The sequence below is a fragment of the Myotis daubentonii genome, chromosome 13 (genome assembly GCF_963259705.1).
Source record: "Myotis daubentonii chromosome 13, mMyoDau2.1, whole genome shotgun sequence".
Classification (NCBI taxonomy): domain Eukaryota; kingdom Metazoa; phylum Chordata; class Mammalia; order Chiroptera; family Vespertilionidae; genus Myotis; species Myotis daubentonii.
Genome location: NC_081852.1, coordinates 62,860,968 through 62,880,940, shown reverse-complemented (window position 1 = coordinate 62,880,940; position 19,973 = coordinate 62,860,968). Strand labels below are relative to the sequence as shown.

Genomic DNA, 19,973 nt, shown 5'->3' with positions numbered 1-19,973 from the left:
CCCTCCGGGACGTCCCGTCGGGAGGCGGGGGGGGGGGGGGCCCTGCCCGTTATGGGTGATGTTCTGTGGGTCCTCACTGGGGGTGGCGTCGCCAGGTTGTTCACCGAAAAGCTACTGTGTGTCTCTGTCCCTCGTCAGTACCTTGCGGGGACGTGCTTGCCACTGTAAACGTCCTCTTCCTCCCCTCCTCCTCCCACCTGACGCCTGACGCGAGCGTCCACGGCCCCCTCGCCTGACGCAGCTGCCCCTGGGCATCCGCCCGGCGACGCGCTCCGTCTGTGAGCGCCTGGACTTTGCTGTAAGGAGCAGCCTTCCTCTTCCTCCCATTCACGTATCTGTTCCAACATGGACTCGGAGTGTCGTTGTATTTCACGAGTGACCGGCCGTTTCTCCCGTTATGGAGTCCGTTGCTCGGCTTGTCCTGCGTTTGGCTGTCAGACCCCTTTCAAGGTGAACAGCCTCGGGGCTCATCTGTACCCCACCCTCTCCTCCCCCCGACATTATTTTGAATCAAATCCCGGAAATCGTGTCACTTCATCTGTAAATATTTCCGTGGCTCCAAAAGGCAGGGATTCTTTTCATAGAAACACAGATAATGCCACCGCCACCTCCAGTGATGCCGACGACCCTTCCTAAATGCCATCCGATACCCGCCACTGTTCCCATTTCCCCGCTGGCCTGAGGGGTGTGTGGCTTACAGGTTGTTTGAATCAGGAGTCGAAGGAGGGCCTTGCATTGTGATTGGTCAGTGTGATTCTTTCTGTTTGTTGTTTTTTTGATTTCCTAATCCTCACCCGAGGATATTTTTTTCATTGATTTTTAAAGAGTGGAAGGGACGGGGAGAGACAGAGAGAGAGACATCCACGTGAAAGAGTCACATCCATGGGCTGCCTCCCGCACGCACCCTGACCAGGGCCGGCGACCTGGCCTGCAAGTGAGATACGTGCCCTTGACCGGAATTGAACCCGGGACCCTTCGGTCCACAGGCCCCAGGCACGGCGCTCTGTCCACTGCGCCACACCGGCTCGGGCTGGTCAGCGGGATCCTCAGTGCTTTTTGAATCCGTCACTTCCTGTGTTTTCCTCCTGAGGGTGTGGAGAGAAGCTGGCGTGTCGACGCCCTCGGGGAGTCCTCCCACGTGCCCTCCGCCCCGTCTTCTGGGTGGCGGTGGGGTCTCGACGCCTGGTCAGGGGCCGGTCAGTTTTGCGACGACTGCTCTCTCGGGGGCGGGGGCTTCCGGAAGCTTGTCAGCACTGGGCGGCCACCTGCCGGCACCAGGAAGGCAAGGCCCCGGGTGGCGCACACACAGGAGGGACGAGGGAACCTGCTTTTAGAGCCCAAACCAGAAAGGCCACTGCTGGGCGTGGCGCCTGCTGCCCGCAGCTCCTGGAACCACCGCGGGCAGCTGGGCCGCGTCCTCCCTCCCTCCCTCCCGCACTGAGGCCGAGGGGGCGGCGCTGACAGGTGCGGCTGTATTTCCCCTGACGGCGCCCCTCCTGACCTCTATCTTCTCACCAATGATTTTCTAAATCCTCAGCGATTGGGCAGTAATTGCTGCTCCGCGTGCGATGATTGCCCTTCACCGCCAGGAACGCTGTGAAATCCCCAGGGCCGCGCGCTTGCTATTCGGGCCGCACGCTGTCCAGACAGACATCGCTGCCCGTGGCTGCGCCCGGCAGGCCCCGCACCCAACAGGCCCCACCTCCAACAGGCCCCGCACCCGGCAGGCCCCGCACCCGGCAGGCCCCGCACCCAACAGGCCCCGCACCCGGCAGGTCCCGCACCCGGCAGGCCCCGAACCCGGGCTCCTCCAGCCTCACTCGGGCGCCGGGCTTGGCCTGGGCCTGGGCATCGGACCATCAGGCAGAATCCCAGCTGCGGCTCCTCCACCAGAGTCCTCCCTCCCGGGCCCAGGTCCCAGTGTCACTGCCTGGGCCACGCCCACCGGTGTCCTTGTAAGGGGGAGAAGTTCTGTTTTTCTCTTTTTAAAATTGATTTCAGAAAGCAAGGGAGAGGGAGACAGAAACATGACTGATGAAACTCATGGATCGGCTGCCTCCTTCACGCCCCCCACTGGGGATGGAGCCCACAACCCCGGCCTGTGCCCCGACCGGGAATCGAACCCTGACCTCCTGGCTCATAGGTCGGCGCTCAACCCGAGCCACGCCAGCCGGGCTAGGATGGTGGTTTTAAGCATCAAGCAGTTTCTGATGTCAAACAAGGACTGACACCTGGTGTGGCTTCTGTGTGACAGGCCGTCATGATCGGAGACGACATTGTGGGCGACGTCGGCGGGGCGCAGCGGTGCGGGATGCGAGCGCTGCAGGTGCGGACCGGGAAGTTCAGGTGAGCGCCTCCGTGGCCAGCACCTGCCGCCCTCCCCGCGATTCCTGTCGGTGGTCCAAGATAAAGGGGGCTGCTCTTCCCACGTGGGGGCGCACCGCTGGGTCCTCCGAGGCCGGCCGGGCTGCCTTCCCAGCAGACCGTGGCTTTGGCACCGGGTTCGAGCCCCAGGACGGATTTGAGTGGGTGCGTCACGCGGAGAGAAAAGGCGAAGGCTCCGGCGTCTCACCCAGCAGGTTGGGTGACTGGTGGGAGCGGTCACGGCTGGGCACTGGGCCCCCCCCCCCCCCCCCGCCAGCCTCCCGCTCCTTCTGCCCGCCCTCTTCATCACGTGGGAGTCAGAGAGCCCTCCCTCCGCTGCCCACTCGGGGCCCCGGGCTGCGGGGGCTGCTGAGCCCGAGTGCGGCCGGTCCACACTGACGCGTGGAGGGCACGGCGCACACGAGTGCACACAGTGGGACCACAGAGTGTGAGAGCCTCGATGGTAGCGTTTCATATGACGACACATGGCCGTCCCTGATGTTGCTCTCACCTGCTGGTTTGCATGTTGAGCAGCTCCCAGAAAGTTCGGCCTCCGCTTTCCTGCTGGGCACTGGGGCCCGCACTGCCCCCTACCCCCAGCAGAGGGCACTGTGGGCGCACAGACGGCGCCTTGGCTGGGCCGGGCCCAGCTGGACAGTCCTAGGAGCCATGTGCTCTGTGCCCCCCCCCCCCCACCTCCCAGGGCCGGAAATCCATGGGGGCTCTGCAGGTGCGTGGCCGGCTCAGGCCAATGACCAGCCCAGGAGTCAGCTGTGCCCTGGGGACTAGGCCTGGGTCCTTCCCTGCAGCCATCCACCCCTGGCACCAGCTTCCTCCAGGGCCGCCCATCATCTCCAGGGCTCTGCCCCCCGCTCGCACCGCCATCTGTGTGAGCGAGAAGCCAGAGGTTTGAGGGTCAGCATGTCCCATGTCAGCGCCAGACGTGAGCCAGGAGGTCACGGTTCGATTCCTGTTCAGGGCACATGCCTGGGTTTCGGGCTCAATCCCCAGTAGGGGGTGTGCATGAGGCAGCAGGTTAGAGATTCTCTCATTGTTTCTATCTCTCACTCCCTTTCTCTCTGAAATCAATAAAAATATTTTTAAAAGAAAAAGAAAGCTCAGCCCCCTCCGAGGAAGGGCCCAGAGCTTGGCCCAGGCGGGGCCCCTCTGGCAGCACCATTTGGGGGGCGGCTCCCTGGCAGCCCCGGCACGGACGGAGCCACAGAGCTTCCCTTCCGCGCCTGCTGTGTGGACCGGCCCCGGGGCCGCGGCCTGGCTGGCTGCAGGGAAGGCCTGTGGCTCTCCGCCTGCCTGGTTCCTGGGAGCCCGGCGCATGGGCCGCTGGCAGACCAACGCGCCCGAACCCAGAGGCTGCTGCTCCTCCAGACGCCGCTCGGTGCTCCCGCGACCGCGGGCCCCGGGGGACGATGGCGCTCCCTCCCTCGGGGGTCTGCCCACCGACGGCAGGTCCTGCGGTCCAGCGAGTCCCGGGGACCCAGAGGGCGCGTCGCGGGCCTGTTCAGAGGAGACGGCTAAGCCCTGCGAGGCCACCTGAGGCCGGAGCTGCAGAGGCCGGGCCCCAGCTCGGTGCTGCCACCTTCCTCCTGGGAGCGCCCTGCCCTGTGGTCAGATCCTGCAGGGAGAGCCCTGGGCCCTCCTGCCTCCCCGTGACAGGCCTCGTCGCCGTGGGGCCGGCACGTTCTTTTTTCCTTATTAACCCTTACCCAACGAGTGAGGACATTTTTTCATTGATTTCTGTAACCCAGGCACGTGCTGTTGACCAGGAATCACACCGAGACCCTCCAGTGCGCAGGCCGATGCTCTAACCACTGAGCATGCCGGCCAGGGTGGGGCCAGCACATTCTTGACCAGCAGCCTGCTCTCTGGGGGAGTCTTCTCGGCCTGGATTCCAGGTGTCCCCCCAGGCCCCTCCCGGGAGACTCAGTGCGCCATCTGCTCCCAAGCTCCGCAGGGCGGCCGGAGGGCTGGCTCCGGTTCCAGCGCCTGCGCCAGGCTGGGAGGTGAGGGTGCGGAGAGCTCGGCAGCGGGCACCCTGCCGGGCTGCCCCGACAGCGGCTGCCCCAGCCTCAGCCCGGACTGGGCTCCGTGACTTTGCCGCCACTTTCCTTCGCTTCCGGGAAGAGGCTCTGGGCTCTGTTTGGAACGAAGTAGAACTTCAGTGCCAGCTGCCGCTTGGGGACGCTCCCTTCCCGCCGTCCCGTGGTCAGTGAGGCAGCGGAGTCCGGCCGGGCAGCACTCCTCAGCCAGAGTGACCCCTGGGGCTCGCAGACGGCACGGCCCCCCACCCCACGCCACCACCCCCCACGCCCAGGAGAGCAGCCCGGGGAGGCAGCGGGTCCAGCCCAGGCAGGCCCTGCCGGTCACCTGACTCCACCCAGGGCCGAGGAGGCGGTGACAGGTGCCGCCCCGGAAGTCACGGCTCTGCTGCCTGTGCCGTCACAGCCGCTAAAGCCAGGCTCCCTCCGCCTCCCGTGTGGGCGCAGCATGTCTGGGCAGCGCCGGGCGCAGCAGGTCCGAGGGGTAAAGGGACACCTCACTCGCCGAGTGCACAGCGGGGACTGTGGCTGCCCGGACGGCCTCCACCCGCCACGGCCCCGACCCTGACCACTGGGCTCTGCCGAGGCCCCAAGGGCACCAGGGCCGCCTGCGGGGAGCCCCTCTGAGATCTGGGACAGTGTTGGCTCAGGGGGGCCAGGGCTCTGGGCACAAGCCAGTCCCAGGGCCGGGCGGGAGCACAGGGAACCGCTGGCCTCAGTGACGGGCATGTGACCGAGCCGGCCAGGGAGCCCGCCCGGGACTTCCCAGAAGCCGAGGCTGGCGGCCAGCGACACCTGAGCTGAGAGGCACCAGTAGTGTCCCCATGACACCCCCCCCAGTCCCCCCAGGAAAACCTGCCGAGGGAAGCAGCCAGCAGGAGGGCAGAGCCTGGAGCAGAGACCACCGCCCCCCCCCCCCCCCCCCGTCGGTCCTGGGGCAGAGACTCCCCCGTCGGTCCTGGGGCACCGTGAGGCCGGCGCCACCTCTGCCCTCCCGCAGAGCGGGCCTCTCACTAACGTGCTGTGAGCCGTGTGGCAGGATGACCGCAGGACGGGGCCAGACCCTGCGGGCTCCCTGTGCCGTGCGCCCGCCAGGAGCCGCCCAGGGGCCGCTTTCCTTACACACGTGACTTGTGGCACATGAGGCCCGTCCCTGTGCCAGGGCCAGAGGCCTCCGCGTGGCCTTTGGCCGGCGTCCCTGCGGCTGTCTCCAGCCCGGCAGGTGCCCGAGGGACCTCATCTAACCTCGGAGGACACTGTGCCATGAGGGTGTGTCTGAGCTGTTCCCACATAGACCAGGCTGCCCGGAGAAGGCGAGTCCCGTCTCTAGAGATGACCCGCAGGGGCTGGCCGACTCCTGCTGGGAGCCGGGGAGGGGCTCGGGGGCCGGAGGCAGGGCCCAGCAAGGCCTTGGCCCATGGAGAGCTGGGGACTGAGCGGCATCTGTGGGTGCCCGTCATTTCTGGCTCCCAGGACCGCCTGGGGGGCTGGGCCTGTCCCCCCCCCGTAGATGCTGAGATTTCAGTGTCGCCAGCTGCCACTTGCAGATGTGGAACCCACGCCCAGGCGGGCAGGGGGTGGGCTCTGGCATCCAAGCCTCGGTTCCACCCGCTCTCTGACCTGCCCCGAGTCCTGGGCTGTTGGCGGCAGAGCTGGGCCAGCGGTGAGACCCCGGGCACAGGGAGGCGGCGGCCGAGGCTGGAGGAACGCCCTTTACCGACCGACCGTGTGGCGATGTCTGCACCTTCGGGCGTCTAAGTATTTATGACGAGAGTGTAACCCTCCTATCAGAGCAAGAGGTTTTCCTTAAAAGTACAGTTGCATCCCCACCCCGTAGGTTTGTGAATTTGGGGGGTTCTTGAAAAGGAAAGCCACCAAAACAGAAGCCCCCCCGAGAACCCCGACTGCTGGGCCTGTGCACAGCCAGGTCCCTCCTCACAGACTAGGCCAGTGATGGCGAACCTTTTGAGCTCGGCGTGTCAGCATTTGAAAAACCCTAACTTAACTCTGGTGCCGTGTCACATAGAGAAATTTTTTGATATTTGCAACCACAGTAAAACAGAGACTTATATTTTTGATATTTATTTTATATATTTAAATGCCATTTAACAAAGAAAAATCAACCAAAAAAAATGAGTTCGCGTGTCACCTCTGACACGCGTCTCATAGGTTCGCCATCACTGGACTAGACTGTAAGCGGGTACAGACCTCGCTACGGAAACGGCGCCGCCTCACCTGCAGGCACGCGGCTGGGGCTGCACCGCTGCGGCGTTCTGTCCAGGAGGGACGGGGCGGGGCTCTGGTCCTGGTGACTGTCACCCCGATGCCTTCTCTCTGAGCCCCCACAGCGTTCCCTCTCCTGGGGGGCAGAGCTGTGGCCTCATGCCGTCCCACACGCACACACCCAGGCCCCACGGCCTTGCACACGTGTGCTCGCACCCTCACGTGCACGTGTAGGCCTGTGGCCGCCTAAGGAGGGAGTGGGTGCCCGGGCCGTGGCCTCTGGACCTGCAGCCTGCGGAGCCCGGGGCGGGTCAGGCTGTCTCAGGCCGAACCTGGAGAAAGGCTCCCTGGCTGGAGCGCCGGGCGGCAGGGACCTGTCACAGGAGCCAGTCCAGCCCCTCTGCCTCTGACACAGGGGAGGGGGCCTGGGAGGAGAGGGTGGTCAGGGGTCGGCGTCAGCCGCAGACCCGCACTCTGGAGGGGGGGCCCCGGGGACCCCAGCTCTGCTTCTCCACATCCCCCTCTGCCCGCTCCCTGCCCTTCTCTGCCCTCGGCTTCCTGCCTCTTTCAGACCTTTAGGGTCAGCTGCCCGTCCCCTCCCCTCACCCTGCTCTCTGCTGGGGCCGCTAGAGGGCGCCCCGCTGCCAGGCCCCAGACAGGCCACATGGGCAGGACGCACAGGCCCACAGGCTCCCTCTTTCCCGGGGACTGGCCGGTGGGTCGGCCTCTGAGCCGCTGGGAGCTGTGTGGCCCGGCCTCCCCAGCCTCGCCCACCCCGCTCCCTCGCTGCCACCTCCCGTGGGTGCGGTCAGGGAGGCGTGGGGAGCACCGGGTGCTGGGCCTTGGGCCTCCCACGGGTGCCGTGGGCGTCAGGCTGCTGGACCCAAAGCCGGAGGACGGCCCGAGTCAGCCTCGCCTGAGCCTCTTCCTTCTCCAGCCGGCACCCGGCACCCCTCAGGGAGGAGCCTGCCCCCCAGTGCCCTTGGCTTGGGGGCTCCCCACTCCCTCTGCTGGGAGAGGCCGTCTCCACTCGGCGATCAGCCCTCGGCCTCTCCTGCCCTCATCCCGGGCTCTGCTGGGCGGTCCCCCCAGGCCTTCCTCACGGACCCTCTCCCGCCCCATCCGTCCTGTAGGCATCTGGGGTTCCCAGCTCCCCTCGCCACCCCCACCCGCTGGCCCCGCAGCCCCCCACCTGGAAAGTGGGTCCATATTCACCACCTCCCTCTGGAGACCAGGAGAGAAGCCGGGTCTGCCTGGAGCCGGGTCAGAGGAGGGCGATGAGTCCTGATGTCTGTGAGGGAACTGGGCTCAGGGCTGCTCACAGGGCAGCGCGGACGGACGGACAGACGGATGCGCCTTAGCCCTGCAGGCGCTGCTCCCCTCCTGCCTCCCGCCTCCCTCCTCCCTCCTTCCCACACCAGGCCTGGCAGACAGGGCGGGAAGTGTGGCCTCGTCCTCTGAACCGCGGAGATCGTGTGCCCCCCACCCCTGCGCCCCCCCCACCCCTGCGCCCTCCCCACCCCAGGTGCCCGGAGCCTGCAGGGGGCCGGCCCCAGAGCAGGAAGAGGCCGAGGCTGATGAATATGCTATACGCCCCGCTTAATGGGAGCATAATTGTAATCCATATGCCCGTTAAGGTAATTACACTTATAACCCTAATATAATCCATAGCTCATTAAGGCGCCGTAATTAACATTCACAGAAACCTCGCAATTACTGGAGTATCCTCTACGCTGGCCTTCGGGGCTGGGAATGAGGCCGCCCGCCCCCGCCCCCCGGGCCTCTGACTGCACCTCGGGGCTCCAGCACGAGAGCGCCCCTCCCTCGCCGGGTGGGGTCAGTGCCCCCGTCACCACTCGGCCGATGACAGGGCAGCAGCGGAGCAGAGCCTGTGACTCGGCTGCCCCCGCTCGGCTGGGTTCTGGCTCCACAGGCTCAGCCTGACAGGCGGGTGTTGAAGAAGGAGAATGAGAAACGCATGTGGAATGAGAGGCAAAGCCGAACTCGGGGCGCGGGCGCTTCCTCCCCGCCTTGGAGGTCGGGGTGGGGGGTGGTCTCCCTGGGGCTCCCCTGCCCCTGCGGGCGCACCTGTGCCCGCCTCCCTGCCCTGGGGTGGGGCCGGGGGAGCTGTGCCCACACTGTCCCCGGGTCCACCCCCCGGGGAGGGCAGCCTGGGCCTGGGCAGGGGACTCAGCAGCTGCCCGGCTCCCACGGCGGCCGAACACGGGAGCGGGGGCTCGGGACCCGCTTTTACTGTGGCGGAGCCTCGGGCCCCGGCACATGCTCTGTGTTTCCTCCGCCGTCCGAGTCCGAGGGCGGGCCGCGAGCAGATGTCTCCCCGACAGAAAGGGAGACGTGCTCAGGCTCCGGCGAAGCCGCTCCTGCCAAGAGCTCTCGGGAGGATGTTTGGGGAAAACGTCAAGGCGTTCATTTTTCTCTCGACCTTCCCGGGGCCTGGACGCCGGAAGTAAGAGAAGTTATAAATAAAGACGCGGCCGTGGCCAGGCCTGGCCCTGCCCTCCCCCGTCCCTCCGTGGTTCCCCGCAGATGGTACGGGCACAGGGGCCCCCCATGGCCCCGCCTCTGCGAGGAGGTAGCAGTGTTTCCAGATAGAAGAGGGACGGACAGACAGCCAGGGTTCCAGCCCCAGAGAGCAGAGAAGAGAGACGGGAAGAGGGGAGTGGCGAGAACACGGGGGGTGGGGGGGTGCCTAGCCAGGGGGTTCCAGCAAGATGGAGCCGTCGGAAGAGGGGTGTGAGCTCCGAGTGTCGCCCGTCTGTCCTGGAGTTGGGAGGCGTCGGTTCTTTGGTTCTTTACTGCTCGCTGGCAGCACTGCCCGTCTGCCTGCTGCAAGCATCTGGCTGGGTCTTCCTGCACCCTCTCTCCCGCACCCCCTCTCCTGCACCCCCTCACCATGGGTCCCAGGCTCCCAGCCAGGGGACTGGCTGGCTTCCCCGGGGCCCGCACTCGCCAGGGCTGCTGCTGACATGGAGGCCACCCACTGAGGCCGCCCAGGGGGTACGCGGGTGGGCCAGGGATGCCACGCCAGGAGCTGCCGCATGTGGGCCCTGTCTGCCTGGGCTGGAGGATTCACGCAGGGCAATGGGCGGGGCTTGGTCTGCGTTTTGGAGGGCTTCCTCCGCAAGGCTGGGGTAGGTTGGGGAGTGGCGGGTGGGGGGTGGCACGCTTCTGGGAAGGGCTGGGTTTTCCTGCGCTTCGTTGCCTGCCCGGGTATGTATCCCGGCCCCGTGCCCCGGCGGCCAGAAGGGTCCTGGGATCAGGAGCATCTTTGGTTGGAGCTGTGTGGTGCTGCCGCCTGAGGGGCCTGGACAGCCTGGGGCTGGGCAAGGCTGCAGCTCCTGTGCCCGGGAGGGGCGTGGCACCCCGTCCAGGCCCTGAGCCCCTGACCACAGAGCCTTCGACCACAGAGCCCCGACCACCGTGTCCGATCTGAAGGACCGAGCTGGTCCAGGCGGCAGGCAGTCTGCCAGCTCCCTGTGGTCACTAGTTCGTTTCTGGAGGGGAGAGACTTGTTTTTTGGTTTAACTGTTTGGTTTGTAATTTTATAAACATAACTAGAAGCCCAGTGCACAAATTCGTGCACAGGTGGGGTCCGGCCGGCCTGGCCCCAATCAGGACCGAACAGGGCCAGGCCTGTCAGGAGGAGGAGACGGCGGGACCCGCCCGATCAGGCCCAATCAGGGCCGGGCCGGCTGGGGGGAGGGGCTGCAGGCGAAGGGGCTGCAGGAGGTTGGCCAGCTGGCCCTGCCCTCGATCAGGAGGGGAGAGGCCTATCAGGGGCGGGGCTGGCTAGAGGGAGTTCGCTGTTGGCCAACCCCACCCCGCATGGGGCCAGTTCGCTGGCCGCATCGGGCAACATAGCAACTGGTCGCTCCAGTCGTTACCGCGTTCCGGTCGCTGGCTTTATAGATAGATAGATAGATAGATGGATACAGTCACGTGGAGAGGCTGGGAGTAATGAGCAGTCTGGAAGGAGCAGCTAGCCCAGTGATGGCGAACCTACGACACGCGTGTCAGAGGTGACATGTGAACTCATTTTTTTGGTTGCTTTTTCTTTGTTAAATGGCATTTAAATAGATACAATAAATACCAAAAATATAAGTCTTTGTTTTACTCTGGTTGCAAATATCAAAAACACATTTCTCTATGTGACACGGCACCAGAGTTAAGTTAGGGTTTTTCCAAATGCTGGCACGCCGAGCTCAGAAGGTTCGCCGTCACTGAGCTAGAGAAACCCCTTTGTGATCCATCGGCAACATCGAATAGCATTTGGGTGTATTTCCCCCCAGGCTCCTGCCCCGCCTGCCGTGCTTTGGGGTGCTAGGCAAACACGATGGGGGTTGTGTGATATGTAGCTGTACGGCGTGCTTGTCTGTGTTGGACTAGACTGTGCGGGTCCTGCCTGGGCCGCAGGAAGAGGCGGCTGCCGGGCATCGCCGAGGCTGTGGGGGCGGGTTCTGAAAACACCCCTCGCCGGGGCTTTGCAGGAGGAGCGCCGGGGCCTCAGGTTTCCCGCCGTAAAAGGGAGACCGCGTCCCCCAAGGCCGAGCGAGGGCCTGACCTGGGGGCCTGGGGTGTGCACTCGGCGCTCCCGCTGCACGGCCCATCGAGCCCGAAGCCGGGCGGTCCCAGCGCCTGCGGCCTGGCTGCAGGGGGCATTTTCCCATTATTTGTAGAGAGAGTGGGAAGGAAGGGGGGGGCATCGATGTGAGAGACACACATCAATTGGCTGCCTCCTGCACAGCCTACAACTCAGCGACATGCCCTTGACCAGAATCGAACCCGGGATCCTTCAGTCTGCAGGCGGATGCTCTATCCACTGAGCCGAACCAGCTAAGGCAGGGCTCTAGCTTTTGTTCAGCCAGGATGGTCCATCGTGGGCTTTCGCACAGACAGACGTGATGGGACCCGGCTTGCGGGGTCTCCCGGCCGCGGTGCGGGGAGGTCACGGGGCGGGCGTCTCTGCGCCCCGCGCGGCCACGGTGCTCTGACAGTTTGCCGGTGGCCCTCGGTTCCCGTGTGAATACCAACACGTCCCCGTTTACCTGACGGAATCCTACGTGGCTGTAAAGCTGAACGATCGCGTTCCTCCCCCTAATACACGCGGTGCCTGTGCGCTGTGGGGAGCTGCCTCCTTTCCCCAGGCCGGGCGCGTGGAACACTGCAACGTTGTGCGCTTAAGGGTTCCCGGGCTGGAGACGTTGTTTCCACGTTTCCGCTATTGCAGACAGTGTCGCAGTGAGAATCCCCACACGGACATCGGTGTTTGTGGAAAGAATCCTCTTATTGTGGAAGAATTTCATCAGCACAGAGAGCGGGGGAGGCCGTGCTCCCACCCACCCGCACCCTCGGCGCTCCCTCTCCTGCTGACACCGGACGTTCCCGCAGCTCCCTCGTCGCGGCCCAGGCACACGCCGTCGGCACCCACAGGGTCACCTCCAGGCTGTGTTCGGATTTCATCACACACATGTTTTTGTCTGTGTTTGATGATTTCTTTAAAATAAGTTCCCCGGAGTGGAACTGCAGGTCAGAGGGAGGAAATGGAGGGTACACCCTGGTCCCCGCCCCCATAAATCACCGGGAAGCCTCAGACGCAACCGACGTGAGAAGGAATTGAAAATATCCTTGTCGCCCTGGCTGGTGTGGCTCAGTGGATGGAGCATTGGCCTGCAGACCGAAGGGTCCCAGGTTCCATTCCAGTCAAGGGCACATGCCTGGGTTGCAGGCTCAATCTCCAGTGGGGAGCATGCAGGAGGCAGCCAATCAATGACTTTCTTTCCTCATTGATGTTTCTCTCTCTCTCTCCCTCTCCCTTCCTCTCTGACATCAATACAAATATATTTTAAAAGAAAAAATATCCTTGTCCACCACTGTTCGTGGCGAGTTCTCCATGACAGCCGCGAGGCGGAAACAGCCCAGGTGTCCGTCGGCTGTGGACGGGGAGACACACGTGGTCCACCCACAGAGGGAATATTACTCAGCCGTGGAAAGGACTGCCGTTCTGCCCCGGCTAAGCGTGGGCGAGCCTCACAGACATTCGCTAAAGGAAATGAGCAGACCCCAGGGGATGGGTGCCGTGACTCCGCTCCTGTGAGGTCTCCAGGCCTGGCAGAGGCCGTGAGGCAGGGAGTAGACTGGAGGTTGCAGGGGCCAGGGGAGCGGAGCGGGAGTTATTGCTTCATGGTGTGGGGTTTCTGTTTGGGTGATGAAAAGATTTTGGGACTGGATTGCGGTGATGGTTGCTCAACATTGTAATTAATGCCATTGAGAGACGTGCCCTTAAAAATGACTCCAATGGCAGATTTTTGTGTTCTATATATCTTACCACAATTTAGAAAAGTTAGTAATGTAATATACCCAAAACTATTGATTTGTCTACTTTCTTTTTTTAAAAAAGTATTTTATTGATTTCAGAGAGGAAGGGAGAGGGAGAGAGAGATAGAAACATCAATGATGAGAGAAAATCATTGCTCCGCTGCCTCCTGCACACCCCACACTGGGGATGGAGCCCACAACCCGGGCCTGTGCCCTGACCGGGAATCGAACCCTGACCTTCTGGTTCATAGGTCCATGCTCAACCACTGAGCCACCCCCCCCAACCCGCAGCCCCCTTGGTCCACAGCCCCCTGTGCAGCAACTCCGGGCTCGGCGTGAATGCATCACTATTCCAGGCCCGACGGTGTGCTGGCCGCTCGGGGGCTGGCGGCGCTGGGAGCCGGGGGCTGGCGGCGCTGGGAGCCGGCCGCTGCCAACGCCGGTTGTTTGACTTAGTGTTTCCAGGCCAAGTCCTTTCAGGAAAGCCCTCTCCGCCCGGGCCCCGGCTTCTCACCGTCACTCTTTCCAAATAATTGTGTGCACAGCTCACTCCTCCGATCACACAGCCTTCTCTCCCTCTCCCCGCCCCCCTCCTACCAACACAGAGGAAATGGAGGCGGGTGAGGGAAGGCGAGCATTTCGGGGCTGGGGCAGGGGCTGCAGCCAGGGCTGGGGCCTCGGGGAACCTCTTCGTCAGCGTGAGGGAGTCTCCCGAGACCGCCGAACACCGGTGGGCAGCGCATGGCACACCCACCGCCCCAGGTGCCCGCGGGGAGTGCGCAGCGAGAACCGCACAGGAAGCAGCTGGCGCTGTGGGTCGGTTCAGGCTGACAAGGCACCACCGGCTGGAACCTGCGGTAAACAGCCAGTTCCTCCCTCCGGGCAGAGCGCCCCGGGCGGGTGCCAGGGTCCACAGGAAGTCCCTCCTCGGCCGGCCCGGCTCCCCTGCCTGGGCCCGGGCCTGCGTGAGTGGCCCCTGCTCAGGCCTGGCCCGGGCGCTGGCCGCCGTTCGGCCCAGACCAGGAGTCCAGTGTCTCCAGGTTCTGCCCGGGCAGCTCTCAGCGCCTCATGGGGGTCCCTGTGGACCGTGCCTTTCCTTTCATTTATTTCCTCGTGGGTTTTCCACAAACACTGAGCTGTCCTCACTGCACTGGCCAGCACCCCCGGGCCACCTCCGTCCTGGAGCCTGCCGGGTGAGGGGCGCCCGGCCCACAGGCGCTCGGTCTGGCCGAGGTCACCAGCACCTCGGTGGCGCCCAGGCGTAGACCGTGTCCCAGGCGCCCAGGGAAGGACCGCTAAAATGAGCGCCAAGCCGGCCACGCAGGATGGAGCCCTAGCTCCGCGCTCCCTGCTGTGACTCTGGGCAGGTTCCGGCCCTCTGTGTCCGTGTCCTCATCTCGCGTGGACGCGTCGGGTGCCCCGCCACGGGGCTGTGAGCACACGTGGGGCCAGGCGCAGCTGTCCCTTGTCCTGGGGGTGCATGTGTGGCCCACCCACCCCCAAGCCAGGGACCTTCACCTGCACCCCAGGCCCCCACAGCCCACACGTGCACCCTCTGCTCTGCGCCCACTGCCAGGGGCACAGCTTTGCTGGGTTTTGTGGTTCAGCCCCCACAGTGTGCGGGACGGAGGCCCCATGAGACACAGGCCGCTGGCCAGCATGGAGGGGGCGCTGGGCCTTCGGGGCGGGCGGGCGGGGCCAGGCGAGTACCTCCACACACCCGGTCCCCCGAGCCCTCAGCAACGTCGTGTAGTGAAGACATAAAAGTCCGCATTTCCTCTGTGTCGGCAAACACCGCCGGCTGCTAATGCAGCCTTTCTTTTAATGGATCCCGAATTTAAATGACATATAATTAAACATAATTAGCCACGTATGCCGTTCGGCTAGTATCGTGTGCAGAAGGGGCTGGCCACAATCTCATCACAATATGGCTTCTTTTTTTTTTTTAAATATATTTTTATTGATTTCAGAGAGATGAAGGGAGGGAAACATCAATGATGAGAGAAAACCACTGATCGGCTGCCTCCTGCACACCCCCTACTGGGGATCTAGCCTGCAACCCAGGCCTGTGGCCCTGACTGGAATCGAACCCAGGATCCTTCAGTCTGCTGGCTGACGCTCTATCCACTGAGCAACACCGGCCAGGGCCACAGGTGTCCTCTTTTCTGGGCAGATTCTCGTGCCCTCTTGGGGTTGCATTCCTTTGATGGGCAGTAGCGCCGGCCTGAGGCCCCGGAGGGGCCCAAGGAGGGGATCCTGGGGCAGGTGCCTGGGACGTGACGACGAACCTGGTGGGGTATTTGCTGGGGGAGGTTCTGACCTCTGGCCCGCCAGAGAGCTTGTCCTGCCGCACTGCCAGCTGGGCCCCCGTGCGGCCTGACTGACGGCCTCTGCCCTCCCCAGGCCCAGCGACGAGCACCATCCCGAAGTGAAGGCTGACGGGTACGTGGACAACCTCGCGGAGGCCGTGGACCTGCTGCTGCTGCACGCGGACAAGTGACGGGCCTTCGGGGACGGTCCCCAGCCCCCTGGCACCACCCACCCGCGCACCCAGTGCCCAGACCAACCCAGGCTCTGCCCTCACCCTCCACAGCAGGCTAGGGGCCCAGCCAGACGATGTGGGCGACCAGCCCTTCCTGTCTCCCTCCCCGCCCCCTCCCCGGTGGCCTGCTCCCTGCCCACACAGCCCTGTGAAGCCAGGAGAGTGGGCTAGGCCTCCAGAGGAGAAAAACCCCCGGGCATGGGCTGGGGTACCCCGGGAATACAGGAACCCCCAAGTGCATGTGCTCTCCAGGGGCCCCACCTGGGCCCCAGGCAGGTCCCGGCCTCGTTATCCAACCTTCTTGGCCTTTCAGCGCGGAGCCTGGAGGACACGGGCCTTCCCTCAGCCCACGCAGCCCCAGCTGAGCCAGCCCTGCCCGGACTCAGAGTGGCCACTAACACCCCCCTGCCCCCCCCACACACCCCCTAACGCAGCACACTGTCCTGTCCCCACAAGTCACCCGTGGAGCCCAAAGCTGGGGCAGCTCCCAGGGGCCTCTGGAGCAGCGCTCGCCAACCGGTGGGCCGTGGACCCCTGGTGTCCGTGAGGTCCGAAAGGTTGGCGACCTGCTTAGGAGGCCCACGTGCTACAGAGCGAGAATGGTCACCACGGATGGGCTGCAGGCAGAGGGCACTTCCTGGAGCCATAACTCCATAGACTCCAGCGTCACCCCACTGTGTGCAGGACACTAACCATGAAATAAACCACCCGGCCTGTGGCGACTTGGGCTTTGGCTGCTGAGGGCGGGGGGGAGGGGGGAGGGAGGTGAGGGGTGGAGAGGGGGCAGGGGGGGCTTGAACCACTGAACAGCAGAGGGCCGGGCCCTGGACCCCTCACCTGCCCAACCCTTTCATTTAACAGACTGAGGGGAAACTGAGGCCCCCCAGACCTTCCATGTTCTAGGCACAGCCCTGTGGCCAGATGGGTGGCAAACGGGTCATGCAATGAAGCGAGCCTCTCCACGGGCCTGCCTCCCCCTCGGGGTCCCTCACAAAGCCCCGTATTCCAGCTCCCAACGGTGTCCCCATTTTACAGACGGGCCCCGAGGTGACAGAGGGCCCAGGCCCTGCCCCTGCGGGGGGGGGGGGGGGGCCCTCCGGTGAGCCACGCCCAGCAGAAACCAGACAGACAGCTCCTGGCGGTTAGACATTAAACCAGGAAGCTTTATTTACACAGTAAAAGTAACAAGCGAATTCCTGAGACTAGAGGGCTCTAGTGCAAGCCAGCGTGGCCCGTGGGGAGGGGGGGACAGCCGTGGGGGCGGAGGTGGCCAGACCCCACCCGGCGGGGCCGCCACCCCAGAAACAGGCTCACTGTCCCCGAGCCCCCAGGACACCCCCACACACCGACACCACCATTTGCCAGAGAGACTGTGCTAGGTCAGGCTCCCAGTCTCCGCTGTGGCCTGGGACTTCTTTCGTCTTGTTCTTTAAAGAGGCCTGGTATTCTGCGCTGGCGCCAGTGGGAGGGGTTTGAGCAACTGTGTGACTGGCAAGAGGCAGCCCATGGGCCGCACCCACGGGCCAGGCAGGGCCGCCACAGCCGGTGTCTGCAGGGACTGCTCACGCCTGGGCACACAGCCCGAGCGGCCATCCCCGAGGTGACCGCCCCAAGGCCAGAGGGCACGCCGTCAGCCTGAGCGGAGGCGGAGGCGCAGGGCACGGGCCGCTGCGCCCGATCTGTGTGGCAGGGCCGCCCGGGAGGGGGCTGCGGGGTCGATGCCGGGGAGGCTGCTGCGACAGGCAGTGCCCGAAGGCCCTGGGCAGCACCGGCGGGAGGGAAACCACTCTCTCTGCACAGGGACACCCATTCAGACGTTAGGTTTGGTTTGATCACGTGGCTTCTCCTTTATTGACATTTTCTTCCGGCAAACAAACTCACCAAACTCTCCTGCTACAAACATCTCGTTGAAAAGTAAGGCTTTCTGAGAAGGGGGATCTGCGTTTTGTCAGGACACGCCCTGTGGCCGGGAGGCCGTGGGCCCGGCTTGGCCACCGGGAGTAAGGCAAGCGGTTGTGGCACGTAAACGGTGAGGCTGGCAGCACCCCACGCCCTGGGGCGGGCGGGGTTCACCATCGGGGCCAGGGTGCCTCCCTCCAAAACCAGAGGGGCTGGGGGGTGGAGCAGATGGGCCTCTCCGGGCAGGGCAGCGTGGCAGAACCTTCTAGAAGAAGGCTGCCCTCTCCAACCAAAAGACAACCATACAACCAGCCCCAGGCTGTCCCTCCCCTCACTGCTGCAGTGTGGGCTGTGGGCGTGGCCAAAGAGCTTCGGGGCAGCCCAGCCCAGAGGGGCTTGGAGACTGGGGAGGGCCAAGCCCTGCGGGGCTGGGGTCCCCCTTCCTGACAGTGCCCTGGGCGGGGTGGGGGTGGGGGGCTGGTGGACGGGACCCGCAGGGGCAGGAGGGGAGGATGGGTCTGAGGTCACCTGCACCGCAGCCCTGGGCCACCCCCCCCCCCCACGTGGCTCCCTCCTTCGCCCGAGGAAAGGCATGTGGGGCCGCTGCCCAGGCCGTCCTGGCTCAGCCCCCCTCGCTGTGGGCGCCTGCGGTGTGGACCGGGAGGCGGGCCCTGCTCCTTCCCAGGAGGGCCTGCCTTAGAGGCTGTGGCCCCCTGTGGCCTCTCTTCTTGGCGGCAACCGAATCCCAGTGCCTCCCACCCGGGCTGCTGAGCACAGGGAGCACGCGGCCTCTGAATGCAGCTCCTCTGCCACCGCTAAGAACACGTGCCCTCCACAAGCCGCCCAGTGGGGACGGGCGCGATGTGCTCGATGGCCCCGAGGGGACGTGTCTTGGGTGGGAGCCACTCGGGCGAGGCTGGTTGGCGCCCAGGGCCCCGCACGCCCATCAACGGGGTCTCAACACCATCCCACGGCCACGGCTGGGTTTTCTGCAAGCGGCCTCTGCTGATTTGTAGAAAAAGCCACCCCTTTTGATGTAAAAAGTGCAGGTTTAAGGAGAGCTTCCGTGGGACCTGTCCTCGGGAAGGTGCGAGCCTTTGGTGTGAACGGCAGGAGGGAGGCAGGGCTGCTGGCAGAGAGCGAACAGTGACCAAACGGGCCTGACCCTGTCAGGACTGCAGGGCACACCGGCTGTTACTAGCCGTCTGGGAGGAGCCACAGGCTCATAAGCCCCCCCAATGGCTATTGTGTGCGGAAGGTGCCGAGGTCACCAAGGCCCAATTCCAACAGCCACGCCGTGGTCTGCTGCTGGGCCGAGCCGGGGCGGCGGAGTGAAAACTCAGGGGCAGGCTCCTCACCGCTGCCACCAGGGCTGCCAGGGTGCGAGGAGCAGGGCCGATGGAGCAGGGCGGGTGGAGCGCGGGGGGGCTGGGGGGAGGTTGTGTGTGCGCCTTGAGCTCTGTGCCTACGGTGGGGCTGGGCAAGGAGGCGGCAATGAACACACTCCACTCCTACTGCTGAGCACGGGGTGCCCTGATTAAAGCCCCCAGGGAATGCCCACCACCACCGAGCACACACCTGGAATTCCACAGGGGACTGTGCAGGCCCTCGACCAGGCCCCGGAGCGGCCAGCGGCACCCGCACCTGCTCACCCTCCTGCCTCCTGAGGACGTTTTCAAGAGGTTGCCCTTCCATGGTGCCATCTCTCCGCTCCCGGAATCAACTAAGCCCATCCCTCAGTGACGGGGTGGCACGGGGAACGGCTGCCCCCTGCCAACCCTGCAGAGTGGCCCCCGGAGTGGCCGGGAGCCACGGGGCCGGGCTGGCCACACACGGGGGAGGTAAGCGGGTCTGTCTCCCCACCCCACGTCTGCCCCACATAGATGGCCTCTGACAAGCACCCCAAGCTGTTCCCTGGCCCCGAGAGTTCAGATGCGGAGGCCCCCCGGCCCCGGGCCTCTGTCGCTCACTCGGAATTAAGGCCACTCGGGTCTGGTGCTGCTGCAGAAGGAAGCGCCTCCGGAACCTTCCAGCCTGAGGCGGGGCCCGGAGGCAAGGCACAGAGTAAGACTGAGCTAAAGAAGCTGGGGGCGACCCCCCACGGAACCTGAGCAGGAGGCCTAGAAGGACCCGACACCCCCGGATGGGCCTGAGGCCCCAACAAGCCCCGGAGGGTCGAACCCCGGCCAGGGCAGCAGACAGAGCGGGGATGAGTGCGCGGCAGGTGCCTGGGATGCGTGGGGCCCACGTCCCACGAGGAAAAGGCGGGGAGACCCAAACCCACAGCAGTTCTGTGGCCCGTGGCCGCGCTGGGCAGGGCCGGGCTCCGTTCCGCTGCGCGGCGTGGCCAGGTGGGCGCCCTGGGCCGGGAGCTCTGCGAGCAGGAGCGCCTCTGTGGGAGGAGGGGGCGCGCTCCCGGGGACCCGACTCCTTCCGGACGCTTTCTCAGGCCCTGGAGTGGGGCTCCCGCTTCAAGCGCCTGCCTGTGCCCACAGCGAGGTCGTGGATCCTGGTGCCCAGAGGGAGGCCGTGCCCAGAGGGAGGCTGGGCCC

General features: G+C 64.8%; 2 protein-coding genes across 3 annotated transcripts in view; one reads left to right on the top strand and one right to left on the bottom strand.

The window, feature by feature from the left end:
• Positions 1-16,240, top strand: part of LHPP (phospholysine phosphohistidine inorganic pyrophosphate phosphatase) — a 34,359-nt gene extending 18,119 nt beyond the window's left edge. Inside the window, exons 6-7 of one of the 2 annotated variants that reach the window (XM_059661775.1) lie at positions 2,255-2,346; positions 15,384-16,240. In XM_059661775.1, coding sequence (XP_059517758.1) covers positions 2,255-2,346; positions 15,384-15,480 — 189 coding nt within the window. In that variant the 3' untranslated portion in view covers positions 15,481-16,240. The remainder of the gene's footprint in view (positions 1-2,254; positions 2,347-15,383) is intronic. The other variant, XM_059661776.1, reaches the window with a different exon arrangement.
• Positions 16,241-16,664: 424 nt separating this feature from the next.
• FAM53B (family with sequence similarity 53 member B) overlaps positions 16,665-19,973 on the bottom strand; it is a 46,445-nt gene continuing 43,136 nt past the window's right edge. Inside the window, exons 5-6 of the mRNA XM_059661772.1 lie at positions 19,950-19,965; positions 16,665-19,905 (exon numbers count right to left, since the gene is read on the bottom strand). The gene's annotated coding sequence lies outside the window, so the exon portion shown is untranslated. The remainder of the gene's footprint in view (positions 19,906-19,949; positions 19,966-19,973) is intronic.